This window comes from Ptychodera flava, chromosome 21, assembly GCF_041260155.1.
Source record: "Ptychodera flava strain L36383 chromosome 21, AS_Pfla_20210202, whole genome shotgun sequence".
NCBI classification, from domain to species: domain Eukaryota; kingdom Metazoa; phylum Hemichordata; class Enteropneusta; family Ptychoderidae; genus Ptychodera; species Ptychodera flava.
This window is the reverse complement of record NC_091948.1, coordinates 12,681,620-12,698,801: the sequence shown is the minus strand read 5'-3', so window position 1 is coordinate 12,698,801 and position 17,182 is coordinate 12,681,620. Positions and strand designations below refer to the sequence as shown.

The 17,182-nt window shown below is 38.0% G+C and overlaps 1 protein-coding gene across 1 annotated transcript; it reads left to right on the top strand.

The window, feature by feature from the left end:
* Window positions 1-1,856: 1,856 nt before the first annotated feature.
* On the top strand, window positions 1,857-16,096 carry LOC139122207 (stimulated by retinoic acid gene 6 protein-like). Its single transcript, XM_070687629.1, has 18 exons — window positions 1,857-1,912; window positions 2,285-2,351; window positions 3,292-3,377; window positions 4,296-4,438; window positions 5,103-5,269; window positions 5,831-5,959; window positions 6,499-6,587; window positions 7,067-7,143; window positions 7,765-7,826; window positions 8,268-8,355; window positions 8,581-8,656; window positions 9,396-9,489; window positions 9,762-9,810; window positions 10,157-10,265; window positions 10,694-10,795; window positions 11,528-11,691; window positions 12,127-12,285; window positions 14,790-16,096. Exons 1-18 carry the CDS (start codon window positions 1,857-1,859, stop codon window positions 14,978-14,980), a joined length of 1,908 nt encoding a protein of 635 aa, XP_070543730.1. The 3' UTR covers window positions 14,981-16,096.
* The last annotated feature ends 1,086 nt before the right edge of the window (window positions 16,097-17,182 follow it).

The window sequence follows — 17,182 nt, the reverse complement described above, 5'->3', positions numbered from 1 at the left end:
ACGTCGTGAAAAGCCTTACGTCGCTACTTATACGGACCAACGTTTAACATCTTCGTAACCACTGACCACTTCTGATCGGGGCAAGGTCTGGCAAAATGAGTTTACCTTGTAAATTACTGAGTAAATAATCCGTGTCAGAGGTCATGTTCAAAAAAATTCTGCATGCCTCAGTCTATAATGCAGGGTCGACGATACATCGATTTGAATCAATAGTTTTCTACAATGCACTGATGTTATCACCCTTGTGATCGAGACTAGGAGCCGGAGGTAAGATCTAATGCAGTTCAGTTAAGTTCAAAATTGGATTGAGGCATTATAGAGTGAGTATTGAATGAATCTGTACTCTAGTGAAAAGTACACGAGTTACTCGAGATACAGTTAATTTTTGACAGCCAAAACGTGATTATGACTTGTGTATGACGTATAACTTGCGATAGATAACATGTTAACAGGTCAACATTCGTCCAAAAGTTTGAATACGACACGAGCACTATTCGAGACACAAAATGATTATAACTTTAACATTTCCGGTCAGACTGCGCGCAATAATTAGATATATGGACGAGACATAGGCACCAAGACAGCGGACACTTTCCTGTACGCGACTCCGCGTCACACAATCACGCAAATGACTTTGGCACATTGCTCTTTATTTCGGTTTCTTCCGCATAAAACGGACGCACTGGAAATGCATTGGGTATCGAATTGACAAAATTGTTTTTGTCTTATACAGACCACAAAGGTCGTAACACAGTTAACTGAATATCTTTGTGTATATCCCGATTAAGTTCAACTGCGGATGTTGAGAATATAGTTTTTCGAAGTGTCGTATCGCAACTTGCAACTAAATTGCTGTTGTATATGTATGAATGCATTTGCGTTATCCAAATGCCTAAATATTAATATATTGGTACAACGCCTTTTCATCGTTTTTACTGGCCTGTCAGTAGACCCATTATTATTGCATTATTTCATACAAGTCAAGTTCAAGAATGATATCGACGTGCAAATGCCTGACGAATAATGGTGTTGGTGTGTCCCCAACAATAAATCGCAACGCAATCTGTCCATTTCTACAATTTGCCTTTTTGATGTATGATCAGTGGATTCGAGATCGATATCAGCTCAATTTTACAGTCATTAGGTGTATCGTGTGATACAAAATACTGACATATGGTAACCATGGTTCCTTGGGAGGCGTCGGAGCATTCTCAACAAATATTCAACGTTGCAAAAAGTTACGTAATGCCAGAAAGTGTTCATACATTGTATGCTCGCAACAATTACCATGGTACAATTGTACATTGCATAAGATTCCTATTTCCGTGTGTGTTTTTTGGTAGTTCTCAGTGATACATTAAAAGCTGGCGTTAAAAAAGGCGAAACGGAGTCCAGGCAATGTTAATTAACTGATCGACCGTTGAGTAATATCAACTGACAACCACTGCCATTCCATAATTTGGTAAGATGTATGATCCAAGAAACAATACACTTGTCTCCTTCATCCGACAAAATATAGCTGTCCTCGTTTTAAAAACTTTGGAACCGAATGTAGGCCATTTTGTCTCATTGATAAGAATAGTGTATTCACTTAGCGTTAGACGGTGGTGAAGACGACATAAGATTAACCGAGATGGTTAGAGTATTCGTTATTTCATATATTACAGCGAAAAATTATGAAACAAAATCAGAAATTTGATGATTATCAACATGGATATTACTATTTTTGTATAGTGACAGACTGCATGGAAATTCGATTTAGATCGGCGGAACACTTCGACTTGGTGTATTCGCCCAATGGAGACTACTAGGTCTGTATTCTTTATACAACCCGTTACCATGGGACAGCTTCCCTTATGTTGTCACTCACGCGTGCACACCTGTTTAATCAGCAGCATTTCATAAATCTCAAGTACACACGAATGCATGCATCACCTTTATCACAAATCACATGATGTCATGGAACGGAACCACCTTCGTTTTAATAGGGAACTGCTGCACTTAAATTTCGAGATAGTTCCGTTTTATACATTTGTTTGTCAAATACAATTTATATACCTTTCTAAATTAACCATGGCGGCCATTTTGAATGTCAAAATATCTGTAAATGTCACGCAATTTGTTTCTTTAGCACCAAACATTGCATAGTGATCCTCGATTTTTATTTTTGATTTGGTAAGAGAATAGTTTGAAGATTCATGAGGAAAAGTTTTTGCAAAAGTTTAAGTCTTTCACATTCGAGGCGGATACTACCTTAAAATGACACTATACTTACAACCCACAGCAAACCAACTATCACACCATGTAGTTTACCATCAGAAGACGCCGAAAACTACATACTGATCCTATCAGTAAGTACAGTTACATCTGGATAGGCACTTCAGCCAAGCTGCACAAGTAACAACTTACCTGCGTCATCACAGAATATTACTACAGTCATCCATTCCCTCGAAAATGGAACAATGTTTTGTTTTTGTCTTGGTTCATCTTAGACACAGGCCAAATAACAAGAGCAGCGGCATTTTTGATATAAAAGCATTGGGATATGGGAGTGTTCCTAAAGCAACGCAAAATAGATAGAATCAAGACACTCTCTCAAATCAGATTTATTCATAATTTGGAAGCTACATAGCGTTCTGTTTATTCTTTATTCTTAGCTGACAGGTTTACTCTGATCCATTAAGGTTGACATCTTTGATATTGCTCTGTATATTTTTCCTCAGTCTGAGACCATAGACTAGACGAGCCCAAATAGACTTCATATATGTTCAAATTCCTTATCAGAAAATACTTGAACTAAAGCGATGTATTCGTTGGAATAATAATTGTTTGCCTGTTTTGTCGAAATTAAATGACCAGTTATTTTTGCTTTCTACTTTTTTCTGGTGAAATAAAATATACATACAGATTCAAGAGAGAAACTTGCGAGTGACAAATTCCAAACACATGTAGTACATTCAGAATTAGACGCTAGTTCGCAGTGATACCTTTTGATTAAAACGACTATCTTGTGCTCTGTGAATAAAGGTTTGGTCGGGTCCGAGTAAAACAACCGATCTTGACATCGTGCCATGCCTTGTTTAGTGTGGTACCCACAAATGACATTTGCAGTAGCAACGTTATAGAGAGATTTCCAGAACCGCTCTCCCTGTAACCTCCAGTTCTTTACGGATCCTGAGATCTAAACTGCCATTACAGCATTATGAAGCCATACCATAAGAAAAGTGACCGATTGTAAATAATTTGTGGGAGCTTGGTGATAATTTATGTTTCAATTCTTTGTCATTTTAGATCTTGTTCATTGTACTGTTGAGTCTATTGCGAAAACGGAAGAGGTTGTGGCTAGGACGGTTTGATGGTCGACCGGGTCTCATCTAGTACGTATTATCGAGAAAATATCTTCTCCTTTCAGGACTTTGACTGGAGCTCTATTACCTCTTACAGTTGATGTATTTTCTGTTGGTTGTAAAACACAGTTTCTCCCCCCAACGCTCAAACTCATCTCAAAATGCCTATAGCTCATTTCGTCAACACAGCCTCCAATATGCATAAAGTCAAATGTTATCGTAGACAATTGAGACGGCAAAACTTTTATTTTTCATCGCCTGCATCCAAAATGCAAGGTGACGAATACACTGGAGTCATTTTATATTTCGGATACAAACACGTTCGTTTGCAATTTTGAGAGAAAATTGCACAGAATATGACAAAAAGTCCCTCCTAAGTTTGATTGATACTGACAGAAAGACTTGGAATATTTGGTTGGTTGCTCGGTTGTCATTCTCACATGGTTCCCATGTCAGAGAGGTTATGAACGACCTTTTGCTGTGAACGGCCTTTGCTGCGACGATTTCAACCATAACATACGTGTAAAATCAGATTACCGTATGCCACATAACACGCATCGAGAATACAAAAGGCACAAGTTGGCGTACGCTTGTTCACGGAATATCTTGTGAGATAAAAGAGGAATGTTAACAGCCCCATCGATGGTTTTACATCTTACAGCAATGTCTAAAGTTTTCGAATTAACTCACCGTACTTTTCCGTATTATTGAAAAATATCCATTTTCAAGATTTTCAAAAGACGATCACTTCCAAGCTGTGGCATTAGACAGGATTGGCAATTTAAAAGATATTGAATTTCGTTTTGTAAATGTTAAGCCCCTCAGCTGAGGTGTGGTCCCTCGTACTGATACCATTGGAGAACTTGAACTATCAAGAATGGAATCTTTTTTCGTTCAGTGAGACTGTTATAATGTCCTTCTTTATTAACCCCCTTATCATTCCTACAGTCCTGTGAATCTGCTCGACGACAGGAGGAATCGCTTGGCCTACGCTGCGGCATTCGTCCTGGCATCGGCAGCACCTGTTACAGAATTAATATCGCAGCTCCTACTCGGGAAATCTCCGGAGTATTCAAATGGATTTATGATAGGTAGGAGGTAGCTGCAATAATTGTAGCCCTTGGTTGGTGGGGCTTGGGTTTCTGTCGTGCGGCTCGCGCCTTGCCCCAACCAGGTTGGGGCAAGGCGCGAGCCGCACGACAGAAACCCAAGCCCCACCAACCAAGGGCTACAATTATTGCAGCTAGGTAGGAGGTGACTAATACATGACATGTCTGTCTATGTTATTGAAATCTAATGCGACGTTATCGGTAAAATGGTTTTAATCACTGGACAGTTGCATTCCTATTTAAATGGCGTCAAAAACAATTTGAAGCGATTTTACGGGCCTTATTCTTCTGACCAAATATGTTTTCATACTCAAGATAAACTTTGGTTAGATTATGAATTGAAATTTCTGCCCAACAGAACAAATTAACATAACTCAAATAATTACACTGGTCCGCCAAGAGTCTTATGCAATTGGTTGGTTAAGTGTGATGCGACACCGTGACACCACCAGACTTTTCCTGACATTGACGCTTGAATTGCGAATACAACATGCTTAAATCATGGTCAATGAACGCATTGTACAGTACTTTGTTTTATTGTAACATGTTATAGGACCAACAAAGCAATTCAATATAATGAATAAAGTCAAAGAAAGGTTATAGCAAGCGGTCGGACAAACATTAACTATAATTGAATGTTATGTAGTTGTTGTCAGGATATTGAAAGCATTGGTGTATTGCCTGTACTGCTATCCTATATTCGTGGCTGTAACACTGGAGTCTATCGTAACGTATGGACTAGGAGTTATGTACTCTCTCACCCTTCTTGCTCTGAATATCGCTGACGTATTTGCCTGTGACGTCGATGAAAGGGTAAGTCTCGAAGAATGAACACGTAACGTTTTTCGATCTTTTTAAAATGTCTATTTTTGATCTATAGATGGGGGGGAGAGAGAGAGAGAGAGAGAGAGAGAGAGAGAGAGGAGAGAGAGAGAGAGAGAGAGAGAGAGAGAGAGAGAGAGAGAGAGAGAGGTTAATAAGTGAGCAACGACCAATGCACTTATCAGACAAAATGAAAAGGCTTTTTTGATAATGGTGCACTACATATAGTCATAATTCACTCTTTAAATGATATAAATGCACTAAGACTCAAATAGGTGTGTTTTTTCATAAATCTGTGTCAGGTAGTAAGTTTGCTCGATACTTCCGTCAACGCCGATCGTTTCATTAATTGTTTACTTATTTATGTTTAGCATATTACTTAAACGTAAGTTTTGCATGATATATGTAGTTTACAGACAAATTAACTTATTTATTAGATGTTATAAGTACTACATACGTTAAAGAGTCGCTCGAAGAAAGAAAATATGTATATTTATTTATCATCTATATATTAAACACTTATTATAATTTGATATTGCGTTGCTGTTGCAGACACGAACTTTTGCAAGTGTAATGAAAATCCCCGTGTTCATCTCATTGCTGTATCTGTCGGTTATATTCATTTACAAACTCGTCAGATCTACCATAACCGCAGTGAAGTCTCGGAAACTTGATATTATTGTAAGTCACTACCTAGTACCATGGAAAGGTTGAAAGAAAGTGCCAAAGAATATAGTTTCCTACGGTGCATGGGATATCTATCGCATCGCTATTGTTCGCTAATGCCACACGGCGTTGTGGGAATGGATAGAAATTCTTTCTGAGCCGAATCGATAATCGTTTTGATGTCTTTGAAATTTGCGTAAATTACTGATTTCTTGTTCAGATATAGTCTACCATACATTCTTTTATGTGAATCGATGCGGCTCTTTTATTAGCCTATATGATGCAGGGGCAGGGCAATAAATACAGTTGAAACAAAAATGTCTTATGGTCACGGGGGTCAAAGTTTACAAAGTAAATTTAATCTCTTGAACTCACTCTCTAAATCTGAATTTTTGTCAGTTGCACACCGTCATTGAAAACATGCTTACAATTCCAGTGAGGAGGATATTGTTCTTGAAGAGTTGACGCACACCGTATTTTTATTTGTCATGCCGCCGTAAGTCGAAATAAAATCTACCATGATTGTTTTGTTCATCTGACGTTGTGATTACCAGCTACACGGACATGTATACGATGCGTACCAAACTCGCCATGTGAGAAAGTTGTTGCTATCTGTTAACAAAAAGATGGAGTTAACTATGAGGTGAGTGACTGTGAACAGGCGAATAGCTGTTTCGGTTCTTTATCTTGAGAAAAGAACTGAATTAGCTCCTTTAAATTAATCTCAAGTAATGTATCGTATTATGGATATCAATTACAATTTCACCGTAGTGTACAGTACTGTAGGCTAAGTAGTAGTCGCACCTACTGTATACAAGTTATATCATCAAATCTGCGATACTTGTGAATTAACAACTGATAATGAGGCAAAATTTCATGATCCTCAGCAGACATTATTTCATACAACCAATCACAGTGTCTGAACAATGCCCCTTTTAAAAGTTAATGTCCTGTGGTCACCCTATGGATTCTTGGCGGAGTAGATGATCAGTCAGATACATAGGTTACAAAACTTCGCATTACATATCATTTATTGGCTGTTACTAAATTGCCATCGTCTCTCCCTTTATTCGCTAACACTTCCCTTTCTCAATTCTCAACGTTTTGTGGTTTTCGTTGCAGTAATGATATTTCTGCAGAGTTGGGCTGGCGTGGAAAATTGAAACGTATTCTTCATCGAATTTACAAACCAGAGCCAGGTAATGCATGTATCATTAATCTCAGAGAGAGTCATTTTGTTTTCCTTTAGTTAGTTCAACTATTTTAAGTATAGGCCTACGTGACTGCTTCAATGTTTAACGATCAAGTGAAAAAATCATCAAAAGTAATGAATAGACTCTTGCATCTTGCATATGCACAAGTCCGTGCAGATATTCTGTGTAGCTTTTGATTTATCATTATATATATATATATATATATATATATATATATATATATATATATATATATATATATATATATATATATATATATATATATATATATATATATATATATATATATATATATATATATATATATATATAACGACACCCGAAGCTCAGTTGAGACAACTGGAGAGTGCACACACACACACACACACACACACACACACATATATATAACACACAACATATATATATATAATATATATATATATATATATATATATATATATATATATATATATATATATATATATATATATATATATAAGAAAGGTGCACTCTCAAGTTATCTCAACTGAGCTTCGGGTGTCGTTTCATAGGTCTCGTTATTTCTTTAATACAAGGGCTGAACAATGTTAAATTTAAACCACTTTATGGAAATTTATATTGCAGGATTCAAGTACTCTACCCGATTGGTTTCTACAGTAGTCGTGTCATTAGTAGCCGTTTATACCGTGAGTTATATCGAGAACTTATGCAAACAGCACCAGATAATTACTGTCTTATGATCGCAGGATGCATGAAATTTAAGTAACAGATGTTACTCCTTCGTTTTTGAAGCAATTTATTTTTATGTCCACTTTCATTACTTTCTGCTTGAGGATTGAGCACTTTAATTTCCTTTCGAGTTCGAAGACATATATATATATATATATATATATATATATATATATATATATATATATATATATATATATATATATATATATATATATATGTATATATATATATATATATATATATATATATATATATATATATATATATATATATATATATATATATATATATATATATATATATATATACACACACATACACACACCATGATCATGTATAAAGCATGGTTATTGCGTAATATTGGTGCTCATTCATATGGTACCTTTTACTGACAGGTTTTTGTCGTTTTCATATATCTTTGGGAACTCCGAATGGTGGCTCTGTTGGCTGACTTGGACTCACATGCAATATATGTCCTGAAAGGTGAGGCAGAAAGAGTCTGAGATCAAGGTCGAAGATCACACTCGCTTCTTTCTCCAGATAAATAACTGTGATATGAGAACGGCTTCTCACAACGTTGTTCAAATTTGAAGTACCCGGGAGGGGCTAGTCAAATGACCGTTTTCTCTTGATGATAAATGTCAGTTGTAAATGACTATTCGACCATTTAATTGAATCGTCTGAACAACCATGCTTCATTTTTTCCAGTCTGTTGGAACCTATCACTGTCTATCACGTTCGTCATATTCCTGTTTACGATACCCATGATCCTTCAAGGCTACAGGTAAACGGAGCTTAGAAAGTGTTCGGTAATGAGAAGCAGTTGACGTAGTTGGTAAAAACATCTCTGATTTGATAGGAATTGTTTAGCTTCCTTGTCTTGTCTGCAGATTGATTCACCTGAAGTAGTTGTATCATATAAAGCAAGAAAAGGACGGTCTTTGTTAATTTTTTGAGGCTTGTAAAACTAGCTTATGCATATGAGAGGCTGTTGGGAGAGATTGGAATACTAAAGAAGAGTCACTGTAGAGTGTCAAAGAAAATGTAAGCCTTAATGATCGATTAATTAACATGATATTTTAACAGAAATCTTTATATAAGACACGTTTAAAAACTTATCAGTTCATGACAAGTGAAATTTAAAAATCGAATTAAGAAAGACATTAAAAATATCGTCTCGACATTGTAGCACAACAAGCAGGTATTGACAGTAATCGTTGTAAGCCCTGTCATTTACAGGTCAAAGATCAATATTCATTTTAATACATGGAAGAGTGAAATTTTCTGATTCTGCCAAAGGTTCATACGAATAAAATGTCAAATGTTAAAAATTCAATTTTGTCGGTCAGGACAAGGATTACTATTAATAATTAATTTTCATTCACTTTACTTTGTTTAATTTGTTGATTTTATCATTTTACCTACGTATCTGTGTCTGTCTGTCTGTCTGTCTGTCTGTCTGTCTGTCTGTCTGTCTGTCCACTTCCTTCTCTATTTCTCGTTCCTTGCCAACGTTGAACCAGGGAGAATATGTTATCGGTTTTCAAAGGCGACCATTCCCTGGTGACAGCAGTCGCTGAAAATACAAGTTTTTCAATCACGCCCGCCATGAGAGTGGTAAGTACAAGATATGTTTATTCATGCATGATTTGGTAACACCAGTCACTTTTCTCATGTATGATTATTAGCTAGATACACCACGATAAGAACTAGATGCTTCCGTTTGATTCACAAATCGCTAATCCTTTCAATCACAAATCTGTCAAATAGCATTTATTCCATGATCAGATTGCCATTTTAGTGTCTTCGCGTTGCAAGTGAAAATGATGTGCAACAGTGGCAAATCTTTAACAACTATAACATTATCTGAATATCTTCTGCGTCTACAGGTTTCAGCGACTCGTTACGGAGGCTTCCAAGTGGCCTACGCCGTAGTTGGTAAGCTCTCGACCAACCTGTTTTTAATACAGTATCGCATATTTGCGACGGCAGCTATAGCACTGCTAACCGAGTTCAGTTTTCTTCTCCACTGTGTTCGTGATCATGTTTTATCTGAAAATCTCCTTATCTATTTGTTTTTGTTGAACCACTACTAAACTGTGTAAGTCGGTTAAACTACGTACAGCAGTACGCTTTTCCAAGAAAATTTTCATTTCACCTTTGAAATAATATTTTTCTCGCCGCGGACGAGAAAACCGCGGTAAATACACAGACTAGAACTTTTTCAATCACTTTTGGAGCCCTTATCGTTCGTTTAACGCTGCCTTCTGTAATCAACTTTCAGGTTTCGTGATTCACTTCATTGTTATCATGGCTGTCATCGGTCTCATTAGCTGGATAATCGTCAGTAGTGAAGCTCAGGGAATTTTCCTCGACTTGCTCACGCTGTTTTGGTGAGTGATCACAACATGCACTGGTTCTCGAGACCACTGTCTACATCCAGTGCGTGTAGTATTTGCGATGGTGGGAATTTGTGAGGTTTTAGGAATACGTTGTATATTTGCCTTGCAGTTACTAGTAGGGGCAACGGGAACAGTGTACTGCTGGGGATAGTTGACTCTCGCGTCGGACCTCCCTACTCATGATCGCCAGAGCTTGCTGTGTCTCAATCGATAAATACAACAACAACAATTTTCTCTGTTGAAGTACATATTATTTCGGCAGCAAGGTCATTTTACTGTGAACATTGATTTTCGAATATAAAGCATTTTCTGGAACAACTTGTTTTTCAACCAAATAACATGTGCCCTTTTAAAGTACATTCTTGTGTAACTATTTAAATGCTTCGATATGGTTGTATCTATATACGTTTCTCTTTCAGGCCAATCGTAGTGATCGGCCTATTCATAACACTGCTGCAGTATCTTCTGGCGAGGTTTGTGTTCTTGCAAGAACGAGGACGTGTCTTCGCACTCGACAATAGGTAGGTTCTCTTCTTACTGAGAGACGCACACCTGATCTGACCAATTGATGCGACGTCGTCTATATCGTTTCGGATAATATTATATTCAATGCCACAATTTGCCATCATGTCTAGCTCCGCACCACAGTATAGTTTTTAATACTGCACCCACAATGCATCACGGTACTACCAGGCGACATAACGGTGCAAGGTATGCTTCACAGAAAGAAATACACAACATCTCATCATACAGAACCATTGGATATCCACACGAAACCAAGTCACACTACTTCACACCATGGAAGAACTACAAGTTCGTCTCTAGTACAAACAATACACCACACTGCACTGATACAATACCGCACCACACAACACAACATAACATCACACTATAGTGAACGGCATCACATCAGATTAGGCGAGACCACACTACAACTCGAATCACCTGCCTCATCGTATGTACCAAAGCACCGTTCACTCATTTCGTATCCTCTGTTGAGACTGTCGATGGGAATTAAAATAGCATAATGGAAGCGCAAAAAGGAGAAAACGGTGACAAAAAGTTTGCCGTTATTTGTTTTATTTTTTTGGCCTTACTTCTTCACTGATATGTATTCAATTGGAAGTTATACGAAATAAACTGTGTTTTCAATTTCTGAGTATCGGATAGAATTTCCATAGAGTAGCATGGTCCACTTTTCACTGACACAAGTCTTTTATCGATCTTCCCGCCAAAATGATGCATAATTTCAGACGTTTGTTCCACAACTGTACCTTCTTCACATTCTTCTACAACATATACCTTGGATTATTCTCGTCGCTGATGAGACTGTTCAAAGGAATGTTCTTTGGGGCTCTGCTGTTTCCTCGTCTCGATCACAGCGTACTGCCGAGAGTCGTCGAAAGATTTGATCCGGGTAGGTACAAACTAGTTGATAACCGAAGAACGGCCGACGTGCAATCTCTGTTCAGCAGCTCTAGCTAGTATCCGAAAGAGTGCCAGGCAGCGCCCTCATACTCCTGTTCGGTGTACAGGGGACATTGATCAAATGATAACGTTATGATTACCATCCTCAAATATTAAAAGAACGTATTATTATTTTGATTCCACATTTCAAAGACGTAGTCTTCTCTCTACACACACTATATATTTCTGTCGTTCTTTCATGATCAGTAACACACATCCGTCCTCCATGAGTTGTTGCAAAGTTTCGATGCGAGGGAAGAATTCATCTGAATAAGAAAATCTACACAAGAGAAAATTATGTTAATGCCGTCTATACGAGGCGTATAACAAAACTACATGGGTAATGTTTGATGACGTCAGTGATATTATGCATTTAACTGAATAGGTTTCCGTGCTTACATCGGATTTCTGCAACTGGAAAATGCCCATACACATCCCGTATTGGTGTGTTTCTGTCGATTGCTACTGTTAAGTCTACAGCCGGAATGTGGAAATGGTAGTAAAGATGAAGCTGTCATCAGTGCCGACAGAGATGACGACAAAGGTGGGATATGTGTGCACCACAATATTTTTTCCATGTCCGTATGAGTTGGGCTTGTGCGTGTAGTTAAGAAAGAAGGAAAGAAAGAAAAAGAGAAAGATAGACAGACAGACAGACAGACAGACAGACAGATAGATAGATAGATAGATAGATAGATAGATAGATAGATAGATAGATAGATAGATAGATAGATAGATAGATAGAGGGGCCTACTATATAGACATTCAGACAGACAGACAGACTCAGGGGTAGAGACAGTATCCAGCTACTATATACATATAAAATAGACAGTAGGTGGATGGGTGGATGGATAGTAAACACCCATTGCCTGGTCATGAGGGCTATAGCGCCCGTCTATTACCCTGAGGGTACCAGAAACACATCGCTATACCCCGAGGCCGTAGGCCGAGGGGAATAGCGATGTGTTGCTGGTAACACACGGCCACGAGGGGTAATAGACGAGCGCTTTAGCCCGAATAAAGACCAGGCTATAGGTGTTTTATAACACATCACATGCTCATGTTGTATTGTTATATAGTTTTTAATGTGTTTTGATATTTTGCATCGCAAGAATCCATTGTGACAAGTTTACTGGGCGATGTTTCCACAGCGGTTTCAGTTGTACGTGGTACCACTATCTTTCAAAAAATATTCTAAGCATACCTAGCAACATCCTTATAGTCCACTCATGCACAGAAAAAAAACTTAAGGTCTGAAAGCTTTTCTGAAGTCATGCGTAGTGTACAATTTTAAGGTCTCCTCGACTAACTTTCAGCTTGTTGCTCACTTTCTACTATTTTTATAGTATTTTCTGTCGATGAACAGTTCAAGTTCCTACGCTGTTGGAATGTTGGAAAATGTTGGAAAATTGGCGTGTTTAATAAATACCTATTGCCTGGTCATGAGCACTATAGCGCCCGTCTATTACGCCGAGAGGCCGTGTGTTACCAGAAACACATCGCTATTCCCCGAGGCCGTAGGCCGAGGGGTATAGCGATGTGTTTCTGGTAACACACGGCCACGAGGGGTGATAGACGAGTGCTATAACCCGAATAAAGACCAGGCTATAGGTTTTTATAACACACCACATGCTCATGTTGTATTGTTAAACAGTTTTTATTGTATTGATATTTTGCACTGCAACAATCCATTGTGACAAGATTACTGGGCGATGTTTCCACAGCGGTTTCAGTTGTACGTGGTACCACTATCTTCCAAAAATATTCTAAGCATACCAAGCGACATCCTTAGTTGCACTTAAATCTTTTCTGTCGATGAACAGTTCAAATTTCTTACGCTGTTGGAATGTTGGAAAATGTTGGAAAATTGGCGTGTTATAATAAACACCTATTGCCTGGTCATGAGCACTATAGCGCCCGTCTATTACGCCGAGAGGCCGTGTGTTACCAGAAACACATCGCTATTCCCCGAGGCCGTAGGCCGAGGGGTATAGCGATCTCTTTCTGGTAATACACGGCCACGAGGGGTAATAGACGAACGCTATAACCCGAATAAAGACCAGGCTATAGGTGTTTTATAACACATCACATGCTCATGTTGTATTGTCAAATAGTTTTTATTGTGTTTTGATATTTTGCACGCAACAATCCATTGTGACAAGATTACTGGGCGATGTTTCCACAGCGTTTCAGTTGTACGTGGTACCACTATCTTTAAAAAATATTCTAAGCATACCTAGCAACATCCTAGTTGCACTCAAATCGTTTCTGTCGATGAACAGTTCAAGTTCCTACGCTGTTGGAATGTTGGAAAAATGTTGGAAAATCTGTTTAAAACGCACATCACGTTCTAGTCACCCGCCATTGTTGCAAAGCTGCAGACGACACTACGGTCACATGACCGGGCACTTTTCCAAATTTGGTCAGAACTATTTCCCTAGGGAAATAGCTTTTCAAAATATACCCTCTGACGTCACTTTTGTCGATCCGGTTGGGATTAGACGTATCTATTTTCTCGTCACGTGACGTATTCTGGCGAATCGCGACACGGAATGAGCATGTGGCGTGTTATAAATAATATTATATATTATATATTATAATATTATATATTATTAATAGACGGGCGCTATAGCCCTAATAACCAGGCAATAGGTGTTGAATATACTACATATGTATAGTATTATCCATCCATCTATGTGTACATTTATACATCCATCCATGTGTACATGTATACATACATAAATACATACATACATACATACATACATACATACATACATACATACATACATACATACATACATACATACATGCATGCATGCATGCTGCATGCATGCATGCATGCATACATACATACATACACACACACACACACACACATACATACATACATACATACATACATACATACATACATACATACATACATACATACATACATACATACATACATACATACATACATACATACATACATACGAGCGTGTTAGCTTACATCGATGTGACACAGGTTCCTTGCAGTGATATTCATCGGTTTGTTGATTTCAGATATGTTCAAAACAGCTGAAAACGAAAGACGTCGAAGACTTGCACGTAATCGCTGGTTTCTTGGCTTTACTTTGATGCACAACCCTGGTTTACAGCTATTGCGTCATCCTACAGACACAGTGCTGCGGTCTGTGGAAGATGGAGTTGATGCCGCACAAACCAGTGATAGATGCAGTGAGTCTGACGAGTAGGACGTTACAACGCGTAGAATTCGAAGTCTTTATCTCAGGGCATCTTCCGTTTAAACATCTATGGTGAAAAGATTGAAGAGGAATAACTTGTCGATTTCATTTCTGTAAGCTATTGCGTCTGCGCCGTCGCGGATGTTCAGATAATACGGTATGCGACTAAGTCAAAAAGTATTGCAATAAATTTCATTCGTGATCCCAGGCAGCAAGTGACACATTTACCCTTGTTTGCTCTGTTCGGGGTTAATTCATTCACAATTGCAAGAAGTAAGCTTGGTGATATAGCACTGTGCATGAATTAACTCCCCAGTGGAATGAACAAGCGTAAATGCATCTACTTTTGCAAGGGATTACTAATGAGGATGTTGGCCCTTCACTTTGGACAGTCCTTATTCAGGGTATTCGCACACATAGTCTCGTAGAGATTATCTTGTATCCTAAAGACTATATTTGAGCTAGGAAAACACTTTTCCTTCTTTTGAGACACCACCTCGAAACACAACAATATCTTTTATGATTCTTATAAACAATTGCATTTTTCTGTCGCTCATATGGACAATTCTGACATCACCGTACAAGCAGTAAAACTAATATCTTGTTAATAGTATCGCCGTCGGTTGTTCATGCACCCTTCGAACATCGTTACACTAACTGGCCTCGCCTTGACATGGTAAGCTGCCGAATTATCTTCTGCTGATCTCCTGCGCAATTTTCAACCAGATTGGCATAGCGACTTTTCTCGGCAGCCGTGACCTTCCGCACAACATTTGTACGAAGTTCTCTATATACCTAACGATGAATTTCCAGGTGAGATTTTCTCAAGACTCTCTCGGCTTTCATCCTTGCTTTCCGTGCCTCAGTGATCGAATCCGCAATCCATGAATGAGGTTGCAGATTACCAACCAGTCGTTTTCGTTGAGGAGCATGATGACCAAGTGTGTCAGGTTGGACGACAAATCAGCGTTATCTAGTGTCTGGCTACAACGACAAATAGCTGATGACAGGTCCGATGCAAATGAATTAAATAAATTAAATAAAGGAACAACTTCGAAACTTTTTGCGTTGATACATTTAAAAGTCTCCTGAGTAGAGACAGTGACCAATGGCAGGTGGAGAAAGTGTCTAAGGTGTCAGAATAGAGAGGTTTAATTACACATAATTTCGTGAACGTCTTACCGCAGCATCTTGTTTATTCACTGTACATGGTAGTCTATGAGGAAAATATGAATAAATAATCTTAACTAGCTAAATCTGTGTATTCATAGATGTTTGATAATTCATTTTAGTGTACTTGATTAGACTAGGGTGGTTACCAGTTGATATGTGTGCAAGAAATTTGATTTTGGACTTTCACCAAAATGTTGATTCACCGCACATTTGAGTCTAGGAGAAAACTATGACTTTTATACAATACCGAACTAACTAAATCTGTCCTTTTATAGGTGTTTGACAATTGATTTAAGTTTACTTTATCAAATGAGGTATTTGAAAGTTCAGATGTGGACAACAATTATGATATTAGAATTTTACCTAAAAGTAATATTTCACTTTTCATGGTAGTCTACAGGTAAATGTTAAATATTTGCCCCGACAAAACTTGCTATATCGCTAATATATAAGTAATAGGAATTGTTCATTGCCCTCAGTGAGCTCGATTTACAAAAAGACAAGCCTCAGAGTTGCTACGTTAAGATGATCATGTGACAGATAATTATACTTTTATTCAGATTTACAGTGAAATGACTTCAGAGAATGAAATCATGCAGCAAATATTTTTATTTCCCCGAACATTTTTGAAACTTAATCTGCCTTTTCATGGGACGGATACTTATGAAAATTAAGTGACCCCTTGTATGCTGTTTGAAAAATATATGACCCCCCTTTTCAGTTTTGAAATTTTAGGTGAACCCCCTCCCTGGATCTTGCCCCGGCCGTAATAACTGAACGCTCCCTACAGCTGTTCGCTATATGTGATGTAGTATTGTGGAGCTGAACAATGTGCCTTGTTAATTAATTTCAATAGACATGAAGTCAACATAATAATTATATATTCTATAATGTGTTATTTTATTCATTATTAGCATTTGTATAAATGATCGCCCATCTGTGATTTTGCAATGTTAAGCCTGCCGCGCACGAGAGAAATTCGCTGAGTAAACTTTCATTCGAGACTGTTCTCTCAGCCATTTTAATTGTGCTGGCAAT